Source organism: Selaginella moellendorffii, unplaced genomic scaffold, assembly GCF_000143415.4.
Source record: "Selaginella moellendorffii unplaced genomic scaffold, v1.0 SELMOscaffold_15, whole genome shotgun sequence".
Classification (NCBI taxonomy): domain Eukaryota; kingdom Viridiplantae; phylum Streptophyta; class Lycopodiopsida; order Selaginellales; family Selaginellaceae; genus Selaginella; species Selaginella moellendorffii.
The window spans coordinates 1322567-1334840 of NW_003314276.1; the positions used below are offsets into that span (position 1 = coordinate 1322567).

General features: G+C 43.4%; 2 protein-coding genes, 1 long non-coding RNA gene and 1 pseudogene across 4 annotated transcripts; 3 read left to right on the forward strand and 1 right to left on the reverse strand.

Annotated features, from left to right (window-relative positions):
* The first annotated feature begins 1182 nt into the window (after positions 1–1182).
* On the forward strand, positions 1183–2095 carry LOC9632988. Its single transcript, XM_002970670.2, has 2 exons — positions 1183–1625; positions 1674–2095. The coding sequence occupies exons 1-2, from the start codon at positions 1212–1214 to the stop codon at positions 1995–1997; spliced, it is 738 nt and encodes a 245-aa protein (XP_002970716.1). The 5' UTR covers positions 1183–1211; the 3' UTR covers positions 1998–2095.
* A 2901-nt stretch (positions 2096–4996) lies between these two features.
* Positions 4997–6219, forward strand: LOC9633504. Its single transcript, XM_024675534.1, has 5 exons — positions 4997–5161; positions 5217–5755; positions 5809–5992; positions 6068–6183; positions 6216–6219. The coding sequence occupies exons 2-5, from the start codon at positions 5670–5672 to the stop codon at positions 6217–6219; spliced, it is 390 nt and encodes a 129-aa protein (XP_024531302.1). The 5' UTR covers positions 4997–5161; positions 5217–5669.
* Positions 6220–6241: 22 nt separating this feature from the next.
* On the forward strand, positions 6242–6730 carry LOC112346467. Of its 2 annotated transcripts, XR_002992442.1 has the most exons (3): positions 6242–6326; positions 6384–6457; positions 6509–6730. It is a non-coding gene; the product is annotated as an uncharacterized LOC112346467 (long non-coding RNA). The 2 variants fall into 2 exon arrangements; XR_002992441.1 differs by having other exon boundaries at positions 6242–6457.
* A 149-nt stretch (positions 6731–6879) lies between these two features.
* The window catches only part of LOC112346492, a 6070-nt pseudogene continuing 675 nt past the window's right edge, over positions 6880–12274 (reverse strand).

A 12274-nucleotide genomic window follows, 5' to 3' on the forward strand; every position in this document is an offset into this window, starting at 1 on the left:
TTTTTGACTTATGATATTTATTTTCTTATTAGACTTATATTATTTAACTTTTTCTTGGACTGAAAATATGTCTTAGGTTTTGAATAGAATTGTTGGTTCGTCCCGAACCAATCATTTAAACATCAACTTTTGTATTTGGTGGATTATATTGACTTTCATTGACTTAAGCTCAGCTCGTGAGCTCAACTCAAAAACTACCCAACCCCATCACAGACGTAGTGATCTTGTGTTTCTCACAGTTTGTCCATTGTAGCTAAAGGTGGCTCTCTCTAAGAAGACACCAAATCTGGAGGATGTAGTGGTGATTGTCAGTCACCTGTTTCAAGAGGATGGCCTTCTTTGGGACTTCTTGAAGTGCCAGACACCCATCTCATGGCCGTTTTAACCAAGGAAATGAGAAGAACCTTGACTGTCATGCAAAACATTGTGGATGGGATCACAGAAAATTTGTTTATTTATTTGTTTTTCTGGCCTCACTTTTGCAGCTGCCTGGCATAAGCAACCCCGAGTGCCAACCCGGTGGGAGGAAAGCTCCAGGGAGACTTTTGAGATGGCTTTGCTTGAGAAACTTAAGTTTGTTAATCCATACACGCTAAAAGCTCAGATCATCCGGTGGGACACAATGAGCCCCTGAGTCTGCATGGAACCAAAACAATAAACTCACAATGGAAAGCTCAATGGATTCAGCTTTGCACCATTTGGAAATGGCCAACGGCCTTGCTGTGAGTGTGTGACACAAAAAGCACCACACTGTTTTGATTGAGAGCTCGCAATCGATCAAGAAGAAACCACTTAAAGAAAAACCGATGCTTTTGCTTGGCTCCTGTTTTAGATACACTCACTTCCAACTCGCTGCCTCTACTTCCGTTTAGTACATACACTATTTTACAATTGAACATCAAGTATCATAAGATGGTGGACGACTTACTAGGGTCGAAGCCTCTCCTCATCTCTGCCATTCACGTGCTGGTCGTGGTCGTTGATGTCCTTCACTTACAATTCTATGCTTTGGCGTTGCCTCGGTGGTCCGCACGGCTTTAAAATGGTGGGCCCAGATCACATGGCCGGACTGAAAGCACGTGTTTTGACAGAGATAACCAATCAGGCGCTCTTGATTTTAAAGCACGTGTTTTTCTCTCACATGCTTGACAGGCCTATAAATGTATGCAAGAATTGCTGTGACTTGCCAACATCGAGAAGTCATTGGAACCATGCTTCTTCGTGCTCTATCGCTCTTTGCATTGTGTTTGCTGGTTTCCGCAGCACCAGCATCACCCCCTCCTCCTGGTTCATGTTCATCCGACGCTGACTGCCCGGAGGCATACCCCTGCTGTAGTTCATGGGGAGACTGTGGCAACAAAGCCCCATGGTGTTCGTCGCCTCCTCCACCGCCTCCACCATGCAAGTCTCCTTTATATGGTACTAGTGCTGATGGTACTGCCTTCAGTGGAAGTCTTACGAGTACGCCACTGGAGGGGCTACGCATAATCAGCGGTTGTGTGGTTGATGCCATTCAGTGGAAGTCTTCGGGTTCTTCTTGGACTCAAATGTATGGAACGAACTCCTGTTCAGGATGTTTACCACAGCCGCCTCCGCAAGCTGGTCTGAGAAGCACATCCTACGAGGTCTTTTTAAGTTAACGTTTTTCTTACTTTCTCAATTTCTTTCTGCAGATCTCTTTGGGCTCGGATGAGTACATTTACAAGGTATCGGGTACAACTGGAACAGACAAAACATGCGGTGCTGGTTGGGCGGGAGAAGGTGTTGTTTCGCTGACTGTGCATGTCAAGAACATGAAAACTGGTAAAACCAAACCATATGGTCCATTTGGTACTTCGACGAGTGGCACTTCCTTCGAAACAGCACCAGGCAACATAGTCTCGTTCTTTGGATATGCAAGCCCCAAGTCATATATGAAAGGCATCGGTGTTATCTATTCGACGTGCCCATCCAGTTCTGTTCAGACCACCCCCATGGGGGCATTTAGCATCATTTAAGGAGTTGCCAAACTATGGTGCTATGCCAGACTATGTAATAAAGATTTGGTGCTATGCTAAACTATGTAATAAAGATTTTGGTGCTATACCAAATTATGTATTATCTGAGCAGCGCGCAGGGCTCCAGAGAATACAAGTCGGACTGCTAGCAAAAATGATCTATCTATCTATATGCTATTTTGAGTGCCCATCCTGAAGCATGAGACGCATTTTTTGCGTCGCTGTCATCTTCCATCGCCTCCAATGGCGTCTTCACTTCCATGGTTGGGCGGGATCTTGTCTAATTGTTCTTTGCTTCGTCCTAGGAGGCTATCTAGCCTATCTATGAGGCTAAAGGTGTTGGTTCTTTTCTCATTGAGCTTAACAATGGGACTACATGCCAGATTGACCACAAAATTTTTTCCTATATCTTGTTCAATTTTCTGGAAATCAATGCAGTATTACTTTTTTTTTTCTTTTATGCCCCTTCTTTTTGTTCACCTAATGGCAGAGTAATATATTCATCCTTTACAACAGCCTTTCCCTCATTAGCAATTGGTGTAATTACTTAATACTATGACCAAAACTAAATAATCACATTCAATTAATGGTAACATTTATGGTGTATAGTATAATTCTTTTTACTTTTACTGCTAATCCTTGAGTTTCTCTAAATTTCTTCTATGAGATGATTATAAGGATGATTTGTATTATTAATTTGATCATTTTACAATGATTACTATCTATCATTCTTCAAATGATATTTGGCATTTGCACAAATTTCCCAAATGTTTACAAAGGATAATTTTACAATGATACAATGTTTTAAGCACAGACACTTCTGCAGATTAAAGTTGTGGGAATACTAAATTAGCACACGATGTGATTATACAAGAACTTTGCTGTAAAATGCTAATCTGTTGTCTTGAGAGCCACAGCCTCCACCCACATAGTGAAGAAATTTATTGCCAACAAGTAATAGTGGCTACGTAAAGATGCTAGAGATAATGGGCAAGTGTAAAATGGACTTGAAAAGGTAATGAACTGAAAGGGAAAATGTTGCTTCAAGGATTGAACTGTTAGCATATGCCTCTATGGCCTTGAAAATAACAGGCCAATAAAAACCACCATTGTTGATCCTGCAAAATGGCCTTTATAAAGGTGAAAGACTTTGACTTTAGCTTCTGTCAAGCAGCACAGTCAAGCTGTCAACAAGAAAAATTCTGAGCCTTGATCTCCAAAGCCCGTTGCCACACCATTGGCAAGTTGTCTGGGGACTCTTGTGATGCAAATTTGACCTTGGTGTCAATGGGTGCACAATAGATTTGCTTTTGTCAACTGCCCAGGGTTTGCTGGGCAATTTATACTCTTGGTTCTAGTATGCTCAAGAGTTGATTACATAGGAACTCTAAGGTTGTCAATGTAAAGTTAAAGGAGTGGTTCATTCTTGATGCAACTTAAAATAAGGGTGACCTTGAGTTCCCTCGTCCACCCATGTGTTGGACCGCTTTGTAGCTTTGCTAAGATTTGTCAATGCTTATTCCCATTGAGTGGTACACTCTAAGCCGGCAGCATGCTTGGCAAGCCCTGGTCGCTGGCCCTGAGCACTGTGTTGCCCAAGAATCTCTGCTTAAACTCATTTCTTGGATTTTCAATGACAAAGCTTCTTTTGTCACACTAATTGTGGCGAGTTTCTTTGGAGTAGCCTTCTGGTCGCTGGAAACGATTCGGTATGCCGAGAGCCTCTGTGGCGCCACCTTGAGCAGGTGACGATGTAGAGACAGATTTTCCCTCTCACTTCTCTTGCAACATTGGCAGACGTCACAAAGCAAGCTTAAATGATGGAGAAAACCGAGCAGCTCCGGCATTTGATCTGAAAGCTCGTCGCTCTCAAAGACAGGCAAACGTCCTATTGTTGTTCTTTCTCTACAGTAAAAATTTTGAGCTCAAATGACGAGAGCTGAGTACGTAGGTAGCTACTCATTACTGTCCTGCCACGACTCAAGGGCCGCAAAAAACCTCTGTCAACCGAAGTAGACCCCCTCGATGATAAGAGCAGTCAGGTCCCTGGGCTCGTCGTCATCCTCGCGAGCACTCTCGAAGCACTTGAGGTAGACATCCCGGTCCACAAACTCGTGGTGGCGGCCAGAAGCAGCGGCAGCAAACAAGACATTGGGAAACACAGCCACGCTGCGATCCAAGTAGGCCAGCATCATCCTCCTGCATCGCCCATTCCCATCCACAAACGGATGGACGCACTCAAACTTGTAGAAGAATTCCGAGGCCAGCACCAGGAGCTGCTCCACCGTCTTGCAGCTGATTGTCGTCCGCTGCAGATCCGCGTTGGTCTTGCTCACCAACTTGGACAGCTTCGGCCGGATTGCCCAGGCATCCGCGTAGAAGTGCTGCCTTCCGCTGCTCGAAGCCTGCGATGTCCGGCCTGCCCGACTCCACCTGAGCTTGTCGTTGTTGACGCTGGGAGCCTCCTCCTGATCCTAGAGCCACCATGTCTTGTTGAATGCTCGGGACAGGCAGCGGACTTGTTCCAATCTCTCGTCCGGAGCCACCACTTTGTCGTCCAAGTCCACTTGGAGCTGCTCCAGGGCGTGGAGTGTTTCATCCCGTTCCAGCTCCAGCTTGTTCACCTGGAACAGGAAGTCGGCCATGGCGTCGCACTGCGCGTACACGTCCAGCGCCCATGCTTTGGCATCGCCGTCCAGCGCCTGGAACCTCTTCGCGTACCCGCAAATGGCGTCCGCCATGCTGCTCGTCGCCGGGGCTCCGTCGCCATCGCACCTCCGCCCATCTTATGCCCTAACCTCAACCAACAAGGGCTCCCTTTTATACCCTTTTCATTTTAAAGTTTACAAAAGGTGGCTATGTATAAAGCTTTCTCAAATTTGTATAAACCTATATTCCGAGAATATTCCATGGCCCCTCAAAATACAAACAATGTGTAACCATCTTTGTAGTACTTGGTACCTGAGAACCGAACATGCTATCCAGCTGGCCTGTTGAAATCCCACAAACTCATTTTCACAGCACAGGAAAGTGTTTGTCCATACCTCAAGTATCACTTCAATCATGCTCGAGCCCGCTTCTTCCCCTTGTTTTGCAGCGCAGAAGCACGAAATCAGCTTGAAATACAAAGATGTCACACCCTGTCCAAAGATCACATTGCCAAGGTGAGAATCTCAACACTCTAGAATCCTCAAGTCTCACCTCCCGCGAGAATTCCAGGCAACAACAGCCATGGACAAGTTCCTCCAAAGCGTCGACTCGAATCCCCATAGACGAGACGCAGCCGAGCCTTGCTACTCGCTGCACGAGCCAGGAGAACTCGTCTATGGAACCGCTCTCGTCTTTCACGGATTCGGGCAATTCCACAGTTGCTCGCGGACTACCTGTTTGACAATGGCTTCAATGTCTACCAGCCTTGCCTTGCTCGCCACTATCTCGGAAATCCGACTCTAAACTGGCCGTAGGTGACACATCTTAAAGTTCGCTCTTTACTTTCATCTCCACCCAGGTTGATCTCAAGCCGGAACTGAAAGAGAAGATCCGGCAAAACTTCCTCAAGGATCCGGTCCTAGCCAAGGAGCTCTATACCTCTGTAAGTCTTCTGCTATAACGTTTTCATCCTGCTGACAGTCTGCTGGCCTGTGTTCTTCGTGATTGTTGTCCCAAGACACCATGCAGCCAGTTCGCTCCCTTTCCCCCGAAATGTCTGATATAATCGCTGCGCTCGACCAAGGTGATCGTAGCCAGGATTTCCAGAGGTCTGTGAGCGCGGCTCTTCACCTCCAAAATGAACTAACCACTTGGCTGCCAGGTTTTTCGACTCGAGCCACTTGGACTACTTCACGGAAGCCGAGCAGCGACTAGAAGATGTGCATGCTCTGCCAGGCCCGATCTTCGCGATAGGCATCTCGATGGGAGGTGCCACTGCGTTGCATCTCGCCAACACTTATCCAGACACAATCTCGAAAGTCGTAGCGTACGCCCCGCTCCTGAAGGTAGGACGAAACTTAGCCTTCGAAAGACAAGAACCGTGAACAAACTTACTAATGATCGATCGATCTTCTGGCCAGACCATGGATGATTCAAGGAGAGAATTTGCTCTGGCGATCGGCCCGCTGGACGTGAAAGAAACCGGATGGGAGCCGTCGCTCCAGTTCACAGTGGGATGCCTTGTGGCAATCGACCTGTGTGGGACTCGCGTTAGCCAATCCAACATAGATAATCTCCCAAAGAAAGTCACTACCTTGCTACTCTTCACGGCAAACGAAGACTCGGCCGACCTTCCAACGCAGGAGAAATTCGCGCAACGATTAAAATCCATCTCCTCCGGTAGGATGCTTTGATCTTCAACAATGTGGAAAAATTCTCCCGTCGCTACTGTCCCAGATGGAGTGCCACACCTGCATTACACATATCGCCGCGAGCTGGAAGTCCCGCACGCGATGATCCACCCAAACGAGGTAGGAAATCGAGAAATTCTCGAGAGATTTCTAACCTCTCGCTTGGCGCAGAGGCCGATCGCGAACAAGCTGTGGAGAAAAATGTACCAGGAGACATTTCGATTCCTGACCGCCGGGAGGGCGCGGTCGATTCGCTGCGCCAAGACGAAACCCTACCCCAAGTACCATAAACCCTAAAACCGCAAGCTTTTATCTCCTCGTGAGAGCAAGCAAACTAAACGCTACGAGCTAGAACTTTGGATCATAACAGATAGAAGTTTTTCGTTGTGATCATCTTCTCAAGCTCCTGTTACTTTCAAAAGAACTTAGAACCCTTTGGAACTTGACGCTTGCTCAACCTGCATGGAAGAAAGAACGTCGATGAGAACACGAGAAAAGAGAGAACCACCATTGGAACTCGGCATGGATGGTGTGGAGTCGCTTCACTGCTCACCATCCGAAGCTGTGGATTGCTGGCCTTGAGCCTGCAATTGCTGGGCTTGGGTTTGTTGATCCAGCTGCCACTGCTGCTGCTGCTGCTGCTGTGGCAACGCCATGTACTGCATTGGCGGCCGCTGCTGCTGCGTGTAGAGCACTGGATCCATTGGAATGGCCGGCCTTCCAATCACTCCCCCAGGAATCATGTAGAGTAGCATGTCTGGAGCTCTGATCGGCAGCACGGATCATGAGACACCCAGCGCCTTGTCCTTGGCATCCTTGCATGGCACGATGTCCACCAGGAAATCAAAGATGTCCGTGCGAGTGACTGCCGCCGCAATGTCATTCTTCTGGAGCATCTCGCGTGCAGCGTCAGCTCCAGGATGAACATCTTGCATGCCTTGGCAAAGAGCACAGGTGCCTCACTTGAGATCATCCTCATGTCCTTGTCTGCCTTCATGATCTTCTTGATGTGCACTAGGGGCAAGCTGTGCATCTTGAAATCCATCATCTCCTAGATATCTTGCATCTGCCCCACCCAAAAGTCTTGCATTTGCTGCATCTGTCTTTGACTCTGGAGTAGCAGTTGATGCTATGTAGTTATTGTTGAACAATCAAACTTAATTGATGGTGGCATTCATAGCATGTGGTATAACTTCTCTTGGTCTTGTTACTAATCTTCAAGTTTGGCCAGAGTTGTTTTGTGGGAGTCCTAGAGATGATATATACTATTGGTTCGATTACTTTACAGTGATTATTACATATTATTCTTGGGATGATATTTGGTATTTGCATGAATTTCCCATGTGTTTCCAAGGGACAACACTTCAATGGTACAATGGTTTGAGTGTAGTCAATCATGAGGATTAAAGTATTCTCTTAAACATCTTTAAATATGCATTTGAACATATCAACGATGATGTTTTCTAACAAATGTATCATCTTCATCAAGGTGTAAGTTCTTGAATTCGGACTTCCTGGGAGATCACCCAACCCAATACTATTCAAACCTATTCAAACCCAAGGATGCTTAACCCCAAATACCTTAAAATCCTTAATCAATTAAAAAAATGGGTGCACTCTTATTCATGGGGCTTTTTCTTCTATATTTGAACTCCATGGATTGTTTCTTAAGTCGTTCTCTTTGGTTACTTACAATCCACTATCCTTTTCCACAAGTTCACATCCTCGTGAACGGAAGCTGAGAGCCATAACTTTCCCAAGAGCCTTGCTCTTTTGACACCCTACCCCTTGGGTCGAGCTTAGCCAAAGCAAACTAGACTTGCCAAATGTCAATCAGCATATGGTATGATTCCCTTAGCCAACTAACAGAGTCAGACCAGCTATTGTAAGGAACCAACTCTCGAGGTGTCGTAGGCTAAAAGATCCCCAAAGGCACGACCAAAATGATAAAGAGTTCATCGAATGGGACTGAGTTTAACATCGAGTCCAAGACTGACTTTGAGACCGAGTTCAAGATAGAGTTCGGGATCAAGTCGAAGGCCAACTCTGAGACCGAGTTCGAAACCAAGTTCGAGATCTGAGATTGGGTTCAAGACCGAGTCTAAATATTAATATATGTTGTGGGGTGAAAGCCCAAAGCATGTGTCTCCCAAGGGGGGTACAGGGGGTTCCAAAAGTATAGTAAAGATAGTGGGGTTTAGGAATTAATTTTAAAGGAATTTTCTAGTGGTGTTTCTAAATTGACTTGAGGTTGAGACTGGGGTTTAGGGGCCTTAGGTAGGAGTGAGTATAGACTCGGGTAGTACTAGAGGGGCTACCCAAGAAAGTGCTCAAGAGTAACTCCCACTCCCAAAAGGGAAATCAATTGCGGTGGTGGAGTGGTGCCCCACTTAAGTACCTTACGACTCATTGGTCCTCACCCCTTTTTAGGGGCTTGTGCCTTCCTTTCGGGATGGAAATGGGGGAATAGAGGTACCCATACTTGACTATTAGGCTATGGTGTTTCCCACTGGTGCTCTGAAGCAAGTCTTACACCCAAGGTTTGGGATTTAAAAGGTCCAATGATCAAGTCTTGTTATACCAAGGGATGTTAAGAACTTGGAGGCTTGGTGTGCTTGGCTACTTGTGCTTATGGGGATTGTAGCCGAATCTTAAGTCCAGTCTAACCTAGGGAGGGAGATTGGGAGAGATTTGCGAATCCATAGATGGATTGCTAACACTTTGTTGCTTATGTAGTGAATAGCTGAAATCAAATAGGACCAAGTAGGAGCTAGTACAATAGGCAAGAACCTTAGCGATGAAACTTAACTAAGGGCAAGGCAGTGTTGGTCAAATAGACAAGGCAAGCTGGCAAATTGGAAAGGAAAAATTTATGACTTACAATTTGGTATCAGAGCCTTTTCTTTAGTTTTAGTGAAGGATAAAGGCCGATTGCTGGGAGATGGCAAAGATAGGGCATAAAAGAACCAAGGCGAAGACAAAACCTCCTCCAGAGCTGGAGCCTTCAGTCGAACAAGAATCTATGGATGAGGAATCCTTTACATAAGGAAGACTTTAGTGAAGAAACTTTTAAATAGGAGTCTAGTGGCAAGGTTCAGTTGTCCAAGGCTTGATTGGACGTTCTAGAAGGACAACTGGCACAAACCAATTCCCTGTTAAAAACTCTCATACGCAAGCTAAAACATGATGAGAAGCGGAAGAAAAAGCAAAAGACTGCATATGCTGGTAGCGCAAAAGGCATTGCCCCTTTAGTGGGGACTGAGGCGGAACCGAACAAAGTCGAACAAACTGAAGTGGAATCAATCCCTCGGGGATGGTCTAAAGTTGAGTTGAGCTCACGAGTTAAGCTCAATTCAACACAAGTCTGCTCAAGTCAACACAGTCAACTAGAAGTCTTACAAAGGAAATCTAAATTGAGCAAATGAAAGTTCTAGCAAACTTTAAAATATTTAAATACGTAAATATCTGAGTTAAAAGTTTTTATAAGATTAAATTGTTTAAAAAAGGCAAAGTTCACAAAAACCTATCTTTTATAAAGTTATATTATTTTATTATGACTACTGCTATAGCTGTTATATTTTGATTTGACTACTTAATATTTTGAATAATTTTACAGCTGTAGATACTATTCCTTCATTCAGAAGATTTTTTAGGGTTCTTGAGAAGATGGGAAGCAAGGAAAATACAAGATCTATGAGTAGAAGTTGCAATGGAAAAGAATTTGAGAATGCTAATTTTGTTTTACTACCACAATTTCCATATTACACTCGTGGTCCTTATTACCCATCTAGGAATGTAGAGACCACTTGATAAAAATGCTTCTGTTATTTCTAAAACAACAATTTAGAGCAAGAGAAATGAAGAAATGAATAGCAAGGCGGAAAGCATTAAGAAATTTACTCCATAAAACTTTTTATGACATTTATAATTTACATATTAATTCGTATCAAAAGCTTTGTTGCTTGCCTATATCGCAATCTTCTCATATAATAAGACCAAGGTATATTTTTGCAGTGAATCCTCATTAAAAGTTTTCGAGAGTTGTTTGTGAATAATAATAAAAGAAATCGAAATCTTTCAAAAGACTCAAAAGTAAAATCATATCAAAGAATCAACTTTATTTACATTTCCAAGACTGAAAAGCAATTTCACATAAGAGAATGGTAGCATGCCAATGTGCTCTGCCACTGAAATATGGTCTATATTTCCTTACAATCTATTTCCCTAGACATTTAGCATGTGTAAAAAAGAATATATGTGTAGCAAAGTAGGATTTCATCATAATGATAAAGTATGTGTATACATGATAATCTAAAATTTTAGAAGCTCTTATGTTTACAAGCAAGCTATGATTATAAAGCCCCATTTCCAAGACTGATATTTAAAGAATTTGAGTATTTTGAGTATTATCAGTGTCATAATAAATAAACCTCATTCCCAAGACTAAAACTTAGTATATAAACTATTTAGAAAAGTTATAGTCATCATAGTTTTTTTGTTCTTCTTGAGCTCCTTGGAAGTTTCCTTTTGAGGAAATATCTTCCGGCGGATGAAATGGTTCCGTCCCCAAAATATATTCCAGTTCATCCAACGAAATTAGTTGCCGAAGCGCTCCCTCGCAACTGGTACAAGCATTGGCTATTGCAAAATATGGGGTTTTTAGGCCACCCTATAGTGGAATGTAAGATCTAGAATTACTTTACTATACTATAGTATTGCCACTATTAAAAGAAAATATATAATAAAATGATATTAATTATAGGTAACATACTTTGTTCTAGAAAGTGCTATCATATCACATATAACTGTTTACAAAATGTTGAAGGAGGAGATGGCAACACACAAGTGCTACAAAGTGATGGTGATAGGTGAGAATGATAATTTGCAATTATGATATCTGACATTGACACTGACATCTGACACTTTCACTGACATCTTACAGTTTTACTGACATTTAACACTTTCACAAACATCTAATATATAACAAGCTTTTCATTTTATGTAAGGATGCAATTAACTTTCTTCTACCTCATCATCAACATATTGATTTCTTTTATGCTTCCTCCTATATTAGTATTGTGGGGAAGATTCACTTTGCATATGTTGAGCCATGGCTTTGCATAGTCAGGGAGACTTCCAAAGCCTCCAATTCTAGAAACTCCAAGTGACTGTGATATATAAATAGAATTAAACATATATTGAAATTTTAATAAACATAATTCCTTGAGGTTGGAAATCCTCTGAACCGGCGTTTAAAGAAATGATGTTCTTCAATAGCAAACACCAACCTACCAAAGTCATGTGCTGCCTCCACTATAGAACCACTACCTACTATGTAATCAATCACAGCACCATCTGATGGGCAATAGAGCTCAAGTAAGACTTGTATCGCCAATAGAGTTCGAAATCTATACCCTGGAAACGTCTTGCGGATTTGCTCATCCACAAGGTTGGGTATGAACTGTTGTACCCAGACAAAACATGTGTTGTATGTTTGCTATCACGAAACCCATCATGTGTGTTTCTGCAGAAAGCATGATAGGTCTATATCATAATCTAGAAAATAAAAATGTTTAGAAATTAGATAAAAATATATAATACATACTCACCTTTTCAAGCTTCCCTTGGACGCCCCTCATATTGATGCTAATAGGATCCATAATGCATCTGGAAGAAAATGCCTTGAAATGCACTTCTGCTACGCATGTCATAAGCTTATACATCCAGTTGGGGTCGTTTGGTAGGATGAAGATGACATGGCCAATTTCGAGCATAAGTGTTTTGGACAAGAGGAATGCATTGTGCATGTGGTCAGGTGTGAGAAAGTTCCAATCCTCAACTTTCCCATCAATATCTGAAAGACCATCTGGAAAGTCAAAGAGAATGAAGTCCGCAACTGGGAGCAAGGGCCTTTGTATCTTTCGGCACCAACGGTTG

Coding starts and splice junctions, on each gene's coding strand:
- LOC9632988 (XM_002970670.2), top strand. CDS start 1,212: ATGCTTCTTCGTGCTCTATCGCTCTTTGCATTGTGTTTGCTGGTTTCC. Junction 1,626..1,673: donor TGAGAAGCACATCCTACGAG/GTCTTTTTAAGT, acceptor TTCTTTCTGCAG/ATCTCTTTGGGCTCGGATGA.
- LOC9633504 (XM_024675534.1), top strand. CDS start 5,670: ATGCAGCCAGTTCGCTCCCTTTCCCCCGAAATGTCTGATATAATCGCT. Junction 5,756..5,808: donor CGTAGCCAGGATTTCCAGAG/GTCTGTGAGCGC, acceptor CTTGGCTGCCAG/GTTTTTCGACTCGAGCCACT. Junction 5,993..6,067: donor CGTACGCCCCGCTCCTGAAG/GTAGGACGAAAC, acceptor TCTTCTGGCCAG/ACCATGGATGATTCAAGGAG.